At 45.9% G+C, this 17040-nt stretch overlaps 1 protein-coding gene across 1 annotated transcript; it reads right to left on the reverse strand.

Annotated features, from left to right (window-relative positions):
• Positions 1-1127: 1127 nt before the first annotated feature.
• On the reverse strand, positions 1128-16382 carry ANKK1 (ankyrin repeat and kinase domain containing 1). The gene is made up of 8 exons (XM_036746170.1): positions 16024-16382; positions 12529-12823; positions 11435-11586; positions 10954-11003; positions 9853-10008; positions 4475-4593; positions 3756-3792; positions 1128-3113 (listed from the first exon to the last, which is right to left on the reverse strand). The coding sequence occupies exons 1-8, from the start codon at positions 16209-16211 to the stop codon at positions 1810-1812; spliced, it is 2301 nt and encodes a 766-aa protein (XP_036602065.1). The 5' UTR covers positions 16212-16382; the 3' UTR covers positions 1128-1809.
• Positions 16383-17040: the final 658 nt, after the last annotated feature.

The raw sequence follows: 17040 nt of genomic DNA on the forward strand, positions 1-17040 counted from the left end.
CACAGTGAGGTCAGGAAAAGGTCAGAGAAGGCAGGTAACAGGATAAGCAATCCAGGTAAAGGCACATTCCAGATCAGTAGCCGGTTTGTGGACAGGAGAACCCAAGAGGCCTGGGCAGCAGCGGTACCTGGGCATGAGGAGGGGGTGCCCATGGAGTGAGGAGAGAGCTGGAAGCAAATTAAAGTCCATCTAGTCCAACTTCTCATTTTACAGAGGACCAAACCAAGACCCAGGGAGGCTTGCCCAAAGTCACACAGGTAGTCAGGAACAGAGGTAGGATTTGAATTCAGGCCTTCTGGCTACAGACCCACTACCTTTCTCCCCTGTACCACACACCTGGGTTGTGTGTGTGTGTGTGTGTGTGTATAGATATATGTATATAAAGATATAAAAATATGTTTGCATGTGAACATATGTGTGCATATGTACGTGTATATTATATATCACAATAATTATATATAATTAGTAATATATTATATAATACATTACATACATGTTCTATACACACATTTACATATGCACTGTATGTACATACACATACATACACATATGAAGAGACATTGCCGCAGAATCCTCCATCATTCAGCCCAAAGCATGAAGCTCACAGAGGCACTTGGATGCAGGGAGGATGCCCTAAATATCAGAAGGGAACAAGAGAAAAGGAGCTGGGCTGAAAGCAGAGTCTTTGCTGACTATGGGTCCCATTTCCATTGTTATTTAAGATTAACAGCAACCCATATATAACCTCATGAGATGTATAAGCCACATATTATTATCTCTGTTCATTATATTTGGGGAAATTGAGGTTCAGAAAAGTTAAATGACTTGCCCAGGGACACACAGCTAATAAGCAAAGGAGCGTGGATCCCCCGATGGGCCCCTAGTCCTGGATGCGGTCAGTCAGCTCTAACCAACCAAACAATGAACACCCTTTTACCAAGTGTTCTAGTCCCTGGAGATACAAAGACAAAAGTGAAACAAGTCTCCGGCCTTCAGAAGCTTCACTCAAGCCAAAGACCACGTGCACAAATACAGGCATATACAAATTATACACAGAGCAGACACAAAGTAGCCTGGGGGCTTGGAGAAGCCATGGGGAAGGGGCCAGGAGGCCAGCAAAGGGCTTTTGTAGAAACTGATGCCTGAACTGAGACTTGCTGGAAGACCAGGATCCCAGGAAGCAGAAATAAAGGAAGGGGTGTATGGGGCAAGCCAGAGTAACAACACAGAGCTGGATGACGGAGTGTTGTGAAGTGTTATGTGTGAGGACCAGCCAGGGGACAGGTGCAGGGAGTAATGTAGTAAGGCTGGAAAGGTGGGATGGGGCCAGACTGTGAAAAGTGTCTAAGTTCCAAACAGAGAATTGATGCTAGAGGTAATGAGGAGTCCTAGGGTTTATTGATTCAGGAAGTGAGGTGGTAAGATCCGGCCTTTGGGAAAATCACTTTGGAGGTTGGTGGGAGGATGATCGGAGAAGGGAGGAATTTGAGGCAGGGAAACAAATTAGAAATGTAACTCCAGTCCCAATGCCCATTGGCATGGGACTCTCTCCTCATTGTCGGAGATCAATGCCCAGAACCTGCATGAGGGCTAGGGTGGTGTTGGTGAAAGCAGAAGAGAGGAGAAGTTAGCTCCTCTTCAAGCTCTAGGGTCTCTTCGGGATCTGGTTCAAGGCTCTTCCAGTTTCACTTTGTCTGGGAGACTGTTCCTGAGCATGGATGGGAACCAGTTCTATGTTCAGTGCCCTTTCCAGGCTTCCAAGTTCTAAATGGATCTAGAGGGATCTATATTCAGTCAGGGAACAGGAGGTCAAGCCTCCTTCATGGTCTCTGATTCAATATCAGCCAGACATGGAGCAAGGGGGTCCTTGCCCTCCAGGAAGGAGATTACATTCTGTTTCTGATTTCGGATGGCCAATTGTAGCACCGTGCAGCCAGTAGCATCCTGAATGTCCAGCCTGGCACCAGCCTTGATCAGCACCTTGAGGATAGCAGTATTGCCCTTGAGGGCCGCCAAGTGCACAGGTGTCCAGCCTACCTTGTTGGAAGCATTAACATCAGCCCAGTGCTCCAGAAGATTAATGACACTCAAGAATGCACCTCGTTGAACAGCCAAGTGTAAGGGTGTCCAGCCAGTCTGCTCAGCCATGTTTGGGTCAGCTCCATTCTGCAGGAGGAAGGAAACCACTGCCTCCTCCCCTTGGCGTACTGCCAAGTGAAGTGGGGTCCAGTCTTTTCCCCCCTGGGCATCCAGGTGGGCATTATTCTCATGCAGCAGACGGAGAATCTCCAGGTGGCCCTGGAAGGCTGCCAGATGTAGCGGGGTCCAGCCCTGCTGCGTCTTCAACTCAGTGTTGGCTCCATACTTGAGAAGCATCCTGCAGATAAGGTACTTATCTTTGGCAACAGCTGTATGCAGTGGGGTATAGCCATTCTGGTCAACCATATCAGCGGCTGCCCCACTCTTCAGCAAGTGCTGGATTGCACGGACCTTACCCTGTTCCACAGCCAAGTGCAGTGGGGTCCTGAGGTTCCCCTGCTGGGCATTTGGCTGGGCTCCCTGGCCAATAAGCAGCTTAACCAGGCTAACATGACCAAAGTAGGCAGCCACGTGCAGTGGGGCCTTCCCTTCCCCCTCTTGAAGGTTGGGGTTAGCATGGCGGGAGACAAGGAGCCGGGCCACGTTTTCAAAGTTGTTCTGAGAAGCAAGGTGGAGAGCTGTCCAGCCCTCATGCTCCTGGGCATCCACATGGGCACCATGGTCTAGGAGGAGTCGAGCAATACGGTCATCCCCATTCTGAGCAGCAAAGTGGAGTGGGGCCCAGCCATCCTCATCAACCAGATTGGGGTTGGCTCCTTGGCTAAGCAGTAGCATGCACAGGTCAGATGACTGATCCTGTGCAGCAATGATGAGGGGTGTGTAGCCCTCGGCTGTTTGGCAGTCCACATCTACCTCCTGCCTCAACAGCAGCCTCACCTTCTCCACATTGCCCTCAGTCACCAGGAAATGGAGGAGGGTGACATTGTTCTCATAGATGCCCAGCTCTTCCATGCTTGAGACCAAGCTTTCACTGTCAGATAGCTGGAGTAGCCGCTTCAGGGAGTCACCTGAGTCTGGAGAAAGGAAGGGATCTGAGTTCCCCAGGGGCCATCCTATCTATTCTACCACAGGATCATACGACTTAGCACTGGAAAAGGACTCGAGAGATCATCTTGTCTATCCCCTTCATTTTACTGATGGGGAAACTGAGCTCCAGAAAGCCTTTATCACCATACAGGGCTATTCTTTACCCCCAAAAGACTAGAAGGGATAGGCAGAGCTCTAGAAAAGGTGATGAATCTATGACAGACTATGTTCCAACTCTGAGCTCAATAGTTCTTCCTGTTGTCTAATTGAATCCTCCCTGTTATAATTAGAGTTTCATTCCCTCTGTTATACTATGAAAGGGGAGAGAGAACAATGAGAGCAACAAAATGGACAGGTTCCCACCCATCCTCCCCCATTAAGATCCTAAGGGGATGGGACCAGGATGGCATAAAGTCATTGTGCCGATCAGCCAAGTGTCCAAAGCCCCACCACACTCCTGATTTACAGCAAGTCATTTCAGAGGAGCTGGATTTAGGTGCCCTCTGTGGAACCCAGAAGGAGCTAAATGGAAAAAATGTGAAGGGCTGCAGAGATGGAGCCCAATGGAAGGATTCCATTTCTTACCCTTCTTTGAATCATTTAGTTGAGGTGTGGGGCCCTATACTTACCACACTCCGTCAGTTCCTGGCTGACTTCTCTACTGATCTTGGCCAGCAGAAGCAATATAAGTAAAATAAGGAGAGAACAGGTTGACGGTCAGTGACTTGTCAGCCCACCAGCACTTCCTGACTAATATAAGGGTCCCCATTTCTACTCCTTGTTAGTTATTCCTAGCCTTCCTGTGAATTAGAAATTGAACTGCTCTTCCCATTGGTTATCCCAAGAGAACAGAGGACAGAGCGTACCTTCCTGTCTTTAGCTGAACTAGCTGGGGAAGAGTAGCCATGGCCGTTTCATATGAGCAGCTTATTAAATAGACCATATTTCTCAGCTCAGCAAGATGCAGACATGTTAAACACCCCCCAGTGCCCAGAGCTGAGCTTTACAACAAGGGAGGTAAGTAATGTTGAGTTCACTGGCTCAGAATGCAGGAGAGGAATAGAGTTTCCCATGGGGTCACAGGGTTAGAAGGGGCCCTTGAGGTTACCTGGACCAAGCATGTTCTTATGGCAGAGCCAGGTGTGGCATCCCACCCAATATATGCACCTATGGGCAGAGCTCTAGGGGGTCCCGCCCCTTTGAGAATCCCTCATTTGCTTCCCTGATCCTTCAGAGACCCTCAAAGAGAAGCATCCCTTCTCCGGAACCCTGGGCACCAAAACAACATGTTCTGCTAGCATAGGAAGGTGGTGCTGGCTGGTCCCATGCTCTGAAACCCTGTCCTTACCTCCTGGGCCTTGCACAGAAAAGGTTTGCTGGATGTCTTTCTGACCAAGGACTCTTTCTCCAGGTCTACTACAGGATTCTGGAGTAAGGACAGCAGCATGTCTGTCTCAATAGTAATATCTGTTCAACGGTAGAGAAAGGGAAATCAATTGAATGCTGCTTACATGTCTCCCATCTATCCCATATTTCTTCTTGAATCTCTTAACACACATGCTTGTACATACATACATATATGCTTACATACATGTACAGGTGATTGGGATTCTAGCCCCAGCTCTATCTCTAAGCAGCTATGTGGAATTGGGCAAATGAGACAACTTCTTTGGGTCTCAGTTTCCCCTTTTGGGGCCTAATTTCCAGGGAAGGAAATGGTCTGTTTTTGCTTTTATGTCCCCAATGCCTAGCACAATGACTGCTATTTTATGGTAGATGCTTAACTGTTTGTTGTTCAATTGAATCTGTTACATGGAGGGGGAATGGGGTATGTGAATTGAACATTCTCTAAGGTCTCTTCTAAAGTTCCATGATAAACACCCATTTAATCAACGAACAAATATTTATTAAGCATCTCCTGTATTCTAGGCACTCTGCTTGGGGCTGGAGATACAAAGACAAAAATTTTTAAATGAAAGACATTCTATAGGAGAAGATAATGTGTACACACACACATATATACACACATATAAGTACATATACAAAATCAATACAAGGTAATGGGGTAGGGGAACACTGGTCACTGGGCTATTATGGTAGGCCTTCACCATATAGATTAGACATCGTACTTTGGCCCTTATATTGAGCAGCTTATGAGTTCCGCTGCCAAATTCTCGATTTTGGAGAGAGTTGTTGGTTAAGTATGTTATATAATAGAAAAAAATACTGGTCTTGGAGGCTCCAGGTTCTAGCTCAGATTCTGGCTTGGATTCAAATTCTAGCTCTTACTTTTACTGACTAGCACGATGGGAGGACCAGAGTCATGGAAGCTTCAAGTTGGCAGATACCTCAAAAGTCGGCTTGTCCAACTATACTACTTCATAGGGTGACAGTGCTGGAAACAAATTTTCCAAAATATCTAATTCAATTCCCTCATTTTTCAAATATGGAAACTGAGGCCTAGAGAGGTGAAGTTACTTCATCAAAGTCACAGCTAGTGATAGAGTTAGGCCTGAAACTCAAATCTCTCAATTCTTTGTTCAGGGTTATTTTCTTTCCACTAAGCTGCCAGCTGATATAGATGAATGGATAGGACCTTCTTCCTCCCTACAATCTCTCCCTTGGTGCTCTTGTCCACTTCCTTGGTTTCACTGATCAACTCTATGCAAATGACTTGCATAGATCTCTATCTCCAGACCTGAGCTTTAGTACATTCAGTTCAAGAAGCATCTACTAAGTACCTACTATGTGTCAGGCATGGCTTGGTGCTGGGGATAGAAAGAAAAACAGGAAATAGTCCTTGCTCTCCAGCAATTAACATTCTACTGGGGGGGGGGGCAGGGAAAAAGAGGGGAACACAAGATGCATGGTGTTTTCCACTACCTCTTTGCCTATCTCCACTGGCGCCTCAACCTCAACCTCTCTAAAACTGAACTAAGTTTTCTCATGAAATCTTTTCTCATTCCCTTAGCTACTAGTGATTGCCACCCCACCCCACCTCCAGTCTGATATCTATTTTTATACAGCTATATAGGTACACATTACCTCCACCTCTAGATTCTAAGTTCCTTGAGGGCAGGCACTGTTTTGCTTTCATCCTGGTGCCTCTGGCGCCTGACTGACTGACTTGTCCCTAAACCTTCCTCTCCCATCAAGTTTCTTTTTCTATCCATAATATCCCTCACTATCCAGGCTCATAAACCTGGCATCACCTCGAATTCTTTTCTCTTTCTCACCCCATACTGGCAATCAGATGCCAAATCCTGTTGTTTCTCCTGCCACACTCTATCTCATACCTGGCTCTCTGTCTCTGCTCCCAAAGCAAGTAGCCTTGTTCGGGTCCTTATTTCTTCTGAAATACCATTGTTTCATTTGCTTTTTTCAGCTGTGAATGACTCTTCGTGACCCTGTTTGGGGTTTTCTTGCAAAGATACAGGAGCGGTTTGCCATTTCCTTCTCCAGCTCATTTTACAGATGAGGAAACCAAGGCAAACAGAGCTAAATGACTTCCTCAGGGTCACACAGCTAGTAAGTTGCCTGAGGCCAGATTTGAACTCAGAAAGTTGAGTCTTCCTGACTTCAGGTCTCACATTCTATCCACTGCACCATCTAGTTGCGTCTTGTCAAAATGGACTACTATACTAGCCTCCTTACCAATCTCCCTGCCTCCAGGCTATTGCCTCTCTAGTCAAACCTACACATTTTAGACCAAATGATCTCCGGTAACGCATAATCATATTGCCCCTCTATTTGTCATCATTGTTAATTAAAATAATCACTCATTTTTATGACACATCGAGGTTTATAAAATGCTTTCCTAATGAGAGGCACCTGGTAAGGCAGTTTTCTCAAGGAGTTTATGCAGAAAGCTAAATGGACAATAGCTGGGAGGGAGCAGAAGTTTTTCTTTTTTAAGGATGGAGGAGAGATGGGCGTGTTTATAGGCAGCAGGGAAGGAACCAGTAGATAGGGAAAGATCAAAGAAAGTATGATGATGATGGGAGGGTTAATGCTGGAGAAGAAAGGATGGGATGCTATTAAGGGTACATGGAGTAGAACTAGCCTTGGCAGGAAGAAAGGCTACATCTTTATCTGAGATAGGAGTAGAGAAGGGGAAGCTATATGAATGATATGACACGAGTAGGAGAGAAGAGTCAGAGAACCTTGGAGTTGGAGATGGCTTCGAGGCCATCTAGTTCAGCAGCATCAAACCAAGAGGCTTAGAATGATCTCAATTCTTTTTTGGTGATTATGAGGTGAGTTTCTCAGTTAAGAAGGTGGAATGAGGGGCTGATATGGAAAGTTTGAGGAGACATGAAAAGGTTTACAATGGCCACTGCAGTGAGCATAATAACTCACAGATTAGGGAGGCATTTGAGATTACATAATATAAATCTGTAGTGGATTCAATCAACATGGTTTTGTGATTTTTCTCCCCCAACTACTCAGCAGCATATGAATGGGAGCAAAGGAGAAACATGGCAGGAGTAATCCAGGGTTGAGATTTGGCAAAGCATGACTGGCGAAAGGACAAAGGGGTGAGGTATTTGAGAGTAGAGGAGACTGTAGAGTCTAAATTGGTTCACTAATGAATCAAGAGAGAAAAAAGGAGTGTACAGCTAATGCAGGAGGGATGGCTGGGGAAAGAACCGAGAGGCAGAGGGATTAGAAGTAACGGTGAGGATGAAGAACAGTACCAGGAGTCATAAGGCATAGGAAAAGATGGAATAATGAAAGATTGTGATTAGATAAAAGAATTGTAGAGTTCATGAAAATAGAAATAGGACAGTTATGGGTGCCATCATTAAAATTAAGGTATAACCATCTCTGCGTGTAGCTTAGGTAGAGTTAGGGTTGTAGGAGTTGAGTAGAATGAGGAACTTGTAAGTTAGGCTAGCCAAAGGACTATCAATATGAAGACTAAAGCCTCTTAGTATGAATGAGGGCAGGTGACAGGAGGAAGAGAGGATGTAAACATGATATTGAATTCATTGAGGAAGAAAGGAAAATATTCTGAGTTGATAGTTAATTTCCACTAGGATCACTAGGATCTGGAAATAAAACAAAATAAAATGCTTTCCCTACTACAGCCTGGTGAGGTAGGAAGTGCAAGTATGATTATCTACATTCCAGAGATAAGGATTTGATCATTTTCATTCTGGGGAGGCAATGTAACTTAGTAAATAGAGGAAGACCTCAGCTCCAATCTAACCTATGACACAACTGGCCGTATGACCAGTGCCCTAAAGAAATGACCAAGAATGGAAGCTGTAAATATAGAACTGCTCTGTATAGGAAGAGAGTGTTTCCTAATTGGGGTGTTCCCTAGGCCAATGAAATAACATTTTAGTAATTATCTAAAGACAAGGGAACTCAGACATTGAAGTGAAGTGATACAATGGCTTCCCAGTATCTACCAAAGAGAATAAACTTCAGAACTTGGCATTCAAGCCCTTCCATAATCTGGCTTCAACCACCTAGTCTTATCTATTCTTGTCCATTCTCCATCAAGCATTCCAGTCGATTTAGACTACTGTCCTTCCATCATGCTCATCCTGTCCTCCCTAGTATCTGTTCCTTTGGTCACACCATCTCCCCTTACTAGAACAGACTCTCTTCTAAGCCCTGCCATCTCTGCCACTTGAAATCTCTCCTCCTCTTCCAGAAGCAACTTTTATGTGTCCCTTTCTCTATGGAGTCCAGGTAAAAGTTGTCTCCCCTGTCTCCAATTTCTCCTGGTGCTTTATGCAATTCCTTCTCTCCCTTGTATTATAATTATTTGTGAACTTGTCCTTCCACCCTTTATGTTGTAAGCTCTTTGAGAGGAAGCCTGTGTTGTATCTGATAGGATTTTATCAGTGGAAATGATATTAAAGAAGAGGCATTAATATCAGCCTTGCCGCTGCCCCTAAGGACCATGGGCCTTATTCCATCTGACTTGTAGCTGAAATCTTCCATATATGTTGTTTTTCCCATTAGAACATGAGCTCCTTGAGAGCAAGGACTCCCCCCAGTGCTTAGCATAGTTATTTACACATAATAAGCCCTTTAAAATGTTTTATTTATTCATTCATTCACTCATTCATTCATATCTGCCTTTGTTTCCCTGGCACCTACCATGATGCCTTGTATGGAGTCCTAGCTTAATCAATACTGGTTGAAATGAATTTACAACCCATAAAGAACCTAGGTACTATTAAGCTGGACTGGCCAGTCCTGCCTTAATGAAGAGGATTAGCTGGCCTCAACTTCAGGAATCCCAATGAAAACCATACACATGACATTGTAGGTCGCTGAGATGACTGCCTAACTCCTACCTTGACTCATCACCACACCTCATCCCTCTGGGCTGCCTTGGTTCAGATCCTTGCCTTCAGGCAAGCTCTGTAGGAGGGTGGCTGGAGGTCTGAATTAAGGAAGACCTGAATTCCAATCCCACCTCATACACTTGGTAGCTGTGGTTAAGCAAGTCATATTAGTCTCTCAGCCTCAGTTTCTTCATTTGTAAAATGGTGATAATAGTACAAACCTCATAGGGCTACTGTGGGTATCAAATGAGGTTTTATATGTGTATGTGTATGTATGTATATATATATAGATATATATATAGATATAGATATAGATATAATCACCTTGAAAATCTTAAGATGATACATACATATACATAAATATGAATGGATGGATGTGTGTTCATAAACATACACAAATGGAAATATGGATGATTACCTGTGAAACATGGCCTCTTCTTAGGGTCCTGGTCCCAGCAGCGCTTCATCAAGTCTACCATCTGCTGGCCCTCACCTGGCCACTCATCTGAGATGAACTGCAGGGAGGGTCGGGTACCAGCAGCCACACGAATGATGATGGTCATCATGTTGAACCCTGAGGGAGACCATAGACTGGGTCAGCGCTGGTGAAGCAGGGAAGGGAAGTGATAGAGAGACTGAGAGTTGCTGGGCCTCATAACTCCAGACAGGAAGCAGGGGCCAAGGACTGGCTTTGGCTAGATGAGTTCCCCTGTCCCAGTTCCTCTAGCCCCAAACAAGACCCCATGCATCCTTATAGTCTACAGGAGATGGTAGCAATGCACATGGAAACAAATATGCCAAAAACTGTTTTCTTGAAAGCTTTAATTTTCTCACTTTGCTATTTTTTGAAGGTTTTGAGACATTCTATATTCTCAGCTGCTGGGTGGGAGTTATTGGGGGGGTGGAGGGTGGAGGAAACTCTTTGAGGGGCAGGAAAGTTGGGTTAAAACCGGCAACTAGAAAGCCTGTGGGCTTGAAGTACATTTTAACTTTTCTCCCTCCTTTCTTTCCTAAGGAATGTGCTCTGATTTGGGGAAAACCAGGTCAGGATTCACCTGCTTCTTCCTGGAGCCTCACAGTTTCCCCCCTCCTCCAGCTCTGATATCAAGTTCTTTCTCTGAGCCCCCAACCTCACTCCCACTTGATCACTCTCATCCTGGGAGACAGGGAGGTTGTGACTAGGGAAAGAGAAGGTGAGAGAGGATAGAGTTAGAAAGAGGGGTAGGGGTCAGAGGGACTCAGAAGAAAGGAGGATGTTTCCCATACAATTTTTGGGGGGGGGAAAGACCATATATAAAGTCTTTTTAAAATGGGATCTTCCTTAAAATAGAGGTGGGAAGGGAAGATGAGGACAGAGATACACGAAGAAGGGGTGAGATGGGGTTCTATGAACAAATGCCACCTACTACACCTACCCTATCTAAGCCCATAGCCTCTTCTCTGTGACACCCCCACCATAGCCACCACCCTCCAGGACTCTATCCCAGGGTTCCCACAGTGGCAACCCTCAGTATACTACCTGGATATGGCTTCTTCTGGGTAAGAATCTCCCAAATGACAATTCCAAAGCTGTAAATAATAGAGGTTTCTCCCTAAGTGACCCTTCTCAAGGATCCACAAAGTCCCCAGCTTTCTAGACCTCATGAAAGAGTCAGATTCAGTTATGAAAAACCAGCCCTCCCTCCCTGCCCATCCCCCAGCCCCAGGTCTGGGCATCCCACCTGCCCCCAGAAGGTAGAGACGTGGATTAGATCTGTTCCAGTTCCTAGAACCAGGCAGGAAGCAGCCCATGTGCAGAGGGACTGCTGACCAAGCAGAGAGTGTGGTAAGCAGCTTAGCTTGAGCCTCAGAACCTTATATCCACTATACACCAACTCATCAAGGAGTGGCTTTCAACTCTGGAGCTAAGCAAAGAGTTGTTAGAGTGGTAGAAATGCAAAAAGATCCAATGGAGTGTCCAAGATTCAAAATTAATAAAAAGATGTCTGTCTTCCCCCTACCTGTATACATCATATTTGGGCCCAGGTGCTTTGGTGCTCTCCAGAAACATTTCAGGGGGAATATAGCTGAGTGTGCCCCGAAGTGCTGACCTCTCAATGTACTGCATCCGTGTTGACTGCTCCATCCACTTGGATAGGCCAAAGTCTGAAATCTGGAAAGGGAGTGATGGATACGTGATGGGAGCTAGGATGGTGACTGGTTTAAAGGGACAGATAGTTACCTGTTGTTGCCTATTCACCCCATTCACCACTGGTCAGCCCATCCGTTCACCACTGACCACTCTATCCATTTACCACTGGCTAGCCTATCCATTCACCACTGACCACTCTATCCATTCACCACTGGCTAGCCTATCCATTCACCACTGACCACTCTATCCATTTACCACTGGCTAGCCTATCCATTCACCACTGACCACTCTATCCATTCACCACTGGCTAGCCTATCTATTCACCCCAGAATCCATAGTTAGGTACCAAAATAGCTAAGGATATTGCATCAATAGCCCCTTGGGTCCTGACAATCCTACCACAGCTCCCAAAGCACTTAGAAACGCCATATTGTTTAAAGGAATACCAACTGCGATTATCATATACTTACACCATTCCTATTTCTCCCACTTCTCCTCGCCAAAAAAGGATTTCTCAGAGATTGTTTCATTTACTCACATTTCGGAAATAGGGATCAGTAGCATTATCCTTCCACTTTAGAGATAGGTAAACTAGAGGCCAGAGGGTGACAACGTCTAGGCCAGAGCCATACATCATATGTCAATGGGGTGCTCTATATTACAATCCACATCTCCAGATGGCCAGCCAAATGTGCCACACCCTATCTGTCTTTCAAACGTACTCCCTGCCTCTAGTAGGTCCTTTTGGAAATGTGTACCTTAAAAACCAATGTAGGTTTAACACAGAGACAGCCAATAAACATCCTATGTTTAGAACACATTTGGGGAGATGAATTAGAACCTTAATTGGCTCCTGATTCTCAAGGTATCCTCTAGAGATTTCCCATTCTGTGTATCCCCCTTCTCTGGGGCTAGGGAGCAGAGCTCAGGCCAGAGGAGTGGAAAATACATGGGACCCTTTACCTTGGCATGCATGTTGCCATCCAACAAGATGTTGCCTGGTTTGAGGTCCAGATGGAGCAGAGGTGGCTTAATGCTGTGAAGGAAATTCATGGCCAAGGCAGTCTCATGGATGATTCGGAACTTGAGTTGCCAGGAGAGGCTATGGGTGGGCAGCATCTTCTCTAGGGAACCCTTGGCCATGAACTCCATCACAATGCCCAGGGGCTGCTGGCACACTCCATAGATGGAGACAATATGCTGGAATTTGATCTTTTCCATCTTGGTTGCTTCTTCAATAAGGCACTTCATGTCTGAGCTATAGAGGAATGGGGAGGAGAATGTTAATGAATTAATTAATGGATTAACAAAATATCAAGGCACTGTTCTAGGATATGAGGAATGCAAAGCCATAAAATATATATAGCTTCTGCTCTCCAGGGTCTTAGAGTCCAGTGGGGGGGGGCGGGACAAGTCACACACACACACACACACACACACACACACACACACACACACATACACACACTCATATATAACAATATAAAGTGATTGGTGCTACAAAGAGAATAATGCAAAAATTAAGGGTAAGCCTTCCCTGACCACCCCCAGATGAAAGTGATTCTCTTCCATCTGAATTACAGCAATACTTTTTATCTATTTCACTCATCATACACTTACCTGTGTCACAATATATGTTATGTGGGAGTGGAAAGGTCTTTTGCCTACCCATGCATGAGGGAAAGTGAAAAGTCTCCAGGGCTAGGAATCAAGAAATTTGGGATCTAGTCCCAACTCTGCCCTTAGCTAACTGTAGGAATTGGAGCAAGTTAAGTGAAGGGTGGTGCCTAGAGGCAGCTCACCCTGTGCATAGAGTGCTGGACCTGCAGTCAGGAAGATCTGAATTTAAATCTGTCCTCAGACACTTACTAGCTGTGTGAGTGACTTAATTGCTGCCTGCCTCAGTTTCCTTGTCTATAAAATAGTGACAATAATAGAACCGACCATGAGGAATTCAATGAGATATTTTTCAAGTGTTTAGCCAACCTTAAAGTACTACATAAATGCTAGCTATCGTTATTAGAAAACTAAGGCTTTTTCTTTCTCTAACGTTCTTAAGGCTGTGATGCATAAATATATGATTTTTTTTATATTGAGCTGGAAATAGGAGGAGACAGAGGTAAGGAACAACTGGCACAATGTTGTGTTTTTTTCCCCTTAAGTTTCAAAAAACATTATTTATTTATTTTTAATTTATGAAATAAAATAAGCATTTCCATAATGTAATAGAATTTTTTTTTTAAAAAAAAGATGATTGCACATGTAACTGCAATTTCTGCAGTGTTCTCTTCACATTGCCCACGTGGAGACGCAAGAAGGGGCAGGGCCCAAAGGGGATAGAATCACCAGAGATGGCCTGAAGAAATGTTTGTGATCACCACATCCCCTTAGATCACAAGATGACAGGATTGTAGAGTTACATTATATAGGACTATAGAGATCTGGAAAGAGAATAAGAGATCTGGAAATACAGGTTTCTCCCTAAGTGATTCTTCTCAAACTCCATGACTTTCCAGACCTCATGGAAGAGTCAGACCCAGTCAGAGACTTCTCAAGTCATGGAGAACCATCCCTCCCTCCCTCCCTCTCTCTCTGTTTGTCCTGCTTAGAAGCCATCAAAGGTCACATCACCTAGATAGAAGACTCCACTCTCTGAGCCCATTTTCTCATCTGTCAGATGGGGGCAATACTACCATCTCTAGAATCTATATCATGGTTGTGGTGAGGCTGAAATAATACGATGTATGAAAATGAGTTGTAAAATCTAAGATTTTATATAAATGTCAGTCATTATTCTTAGGCTGACTTTCATGTTCTTTACTTTGTCCCATCATTGTCCCTCTAACTACTGAGACCTCTGTGTCCACTATGTCTTTGTCCCCTAACACACACACACACACACACACACACACACACACACACACACTCCTCTTTGCCCCAGGGACAATTCTATCCCTGAGATTGAGGGTTATTTCTTTTCTTGCTTTATTAAGATCGTAAGGATGGGGAAAATGCAGCTCTCCCCATTAAACACAAAAAACCTTATCCAAAAGATGAAAAGATGAAAGGAGTCAGATAGGAGGAAGGAGAAGAATTGGATGTTTCTTCCATTAAACTATTATCAGCCTCTTTCCCACTCCTGCTCCCACCCCACCCAAACTCTCTTCTGTCTGGCATTTCATCTCATTCCTTCTCAATTTCAGGGGCTGCAAAATAATCCAGGGGACTCCAGAATGATTTGACTCCACTCCAATGCCAATGGGATTAATGATAATGTGGGGGAAGGGGAGGGAGAAGCACTGAGTATTAACAAGTCCACCTGCCCTCTGACTTGCTGGGAGAGGCTTGGGTTATCCCAATCTAGTCTAAGACATGAAAGAGATGGACAATATGAGGGTAAGAGAAGGGTCTGGTTAGTGCCTGAGAGCCTCATGAGTAGATCCTGGGGTCTTGGCTAGTGGCTAAATAGAGTATGATGAGACAGACCGGGAAACAGCAAAGATACTGACTGACTGACACAGGATGCCCAGTCCTCCCCAGTTCTACAGGGCAGATGTCCAGGGAGGGTCTGATATCCCAAGGAACCCTGGGAAGACTAGGTGATTAGGACGATCAGACTTCATCTCCCAACTGTTTCCTCTACAGCAGCATACAGAGCAGGCACATGGTTTATTCATAAGAAACATCAAGCAAAGAACAGACAGAGAGGGAGAGGGAGTGTCAGAGGGAGAAAAAGTCAGGAAGAGGAAAAAAAAAAAGAGATGTCAGAGACAGAGTAGCAAAAACATGCAGATCGACAGCTGGTGAAAAAGAGAGACACGTAAAGACAGATAATATGAAGCTCCAGGCTTTGACCTGTAGGTCTACAAGGGTCTGGGTAAGCCACACAAGAGGTCACGACGAGCCCCTTCCCACACGTGTAAGCAGGTAAGTATGTAGGTGTACCCACACAAACACAGGGCTTCTCCCTTCGCAGTATGCCTCACGTCAACTTGCCCGAACCAGGTACCCATCTAGTAACACAACCTCCCCAAAGTCGGCTGGGCCAATCCCTACAATGTCACGCCCCAAGCCGGTTTTCCCTAACCCGTGACTACTGTCCAGCTCTTCCCTATACGGTTTCCTCCGCGGGAAAAGTAATACTGGACAAAAGTCTTACTTTCCGGGGGGGCGGGACCTGTTCATTCAAACAGGGGGCAAGTCCATCACCTTGGGAGTTAATAGGAAGAAATCATCTGGGTGGGAGCAAGTTTGGGAGGATGAGACGAAAGGCACAAGACTGCACTAAGTTCAAAATTCTGATCCCTCAGAGAGAGAGCTTCAGCGCTGAACCTCAGTCTTGTCCAGGGCACCTCTTGCAGGAAGTCTCCCCGGGTTCTTTCCCCTGGGGCTGAAGAAGTAGGAAACTGGAAACTCCAAGGCTAGAGAGAAGGGGAGGAGGGTGGGAAGAGCGGATACCTGGTGGGGCTGGAGTCCGCCAGCGTGCAAGGGGAGCACTTGATGGCATACTCGGTCCGCCAGCGTTTGTGCCGCACCCGGAACACCTGCCCGAAGCCCCCGCTGGCCACGCGCTGCCAGTCTCCTTCGAAGTCGTCCCGGCTGAAGATGGTCAGGTTGCCCAGACGCTGCTCCACCCCCAAGGCCATGAGAACCTCCCAGGCCGGTCCGGGCCTCGCAGAGCTGTCCTTGCTGATGCAGCCTCTGCCTCCGCAGTCTGCTCCAGCTCATTTGCAGCAGCCAGGCCAGGGTGTCCCGGGACGGGAGCCTCGAGTCCTTCCTATTTCCACCGTGTGCGCGAGGGTGGGGACCCAGGAGGGGCGGCGTCCTCACTTCACTGCACCCCACTATACCACACCCTCCCTTCCCCGATCGAGGAGGAGCCGGATTGGGCTGGAACTAACATGCCTGGGGAGCCCCCAGTCCCTCCAAGGGTGTGGAAACTGAGACGGCACCTTAGGGGCGGGGATTGGAAGAAAAACCTCAGAGACCTTTGCACTGAATGGTCTTTGGGCTGGGAGGGGTTAGGTAGAGAGCCTCTGGGCGGGGACAAGGTGAGGAATCCGGGCGGAGTGGGAGGTAGGGGTGTCACTTCTCTGGCCCCAAGCCGCCACAGGCTTTCCCTTGCTCTAGGCTGACATTTGGAGGGCACCTTGTAAAGAGCTCCATCAAATGATTTGAGTTTAAGTATCCATCTCTGCTTCTTACTTGCCATGTGACCTTGGGCAAATCAGCTAGCCTCTAAGGTCCCTTCCCGGCCTGGAGGTATGATCCTATGTATGATACCTCTGGGCCTCATCTATTTTCTCTTTCCTAAAATGATGGGAGATTGGATCAGATGATCACTAAAGCCTCTTACAGAACTAAATTGTTAGGGTTCTGCCTGAAGGTGGAGGAAGTTGCTTGAACCTGAGAGGCCAGGCTCAAGGAAAGAAAATGCGGCTGAAATATTCATGGACTTTGTCAGATCCTGAGCAT

Source organism: Trichosurus vulpecula, chromosome 2, assembly GCF_011100635.1.
Source record: "Trichosurus vulpecula isolate mTriVul1 chromosome 2, mTriVul1.pri, whole genome shotgun sequence".
NCBI lineage: Eukaryota > Metazoa > Chordata > Mammalia > Diprotodontia > Phalangeridae > Trichosurus > Trichosurus vulpecula.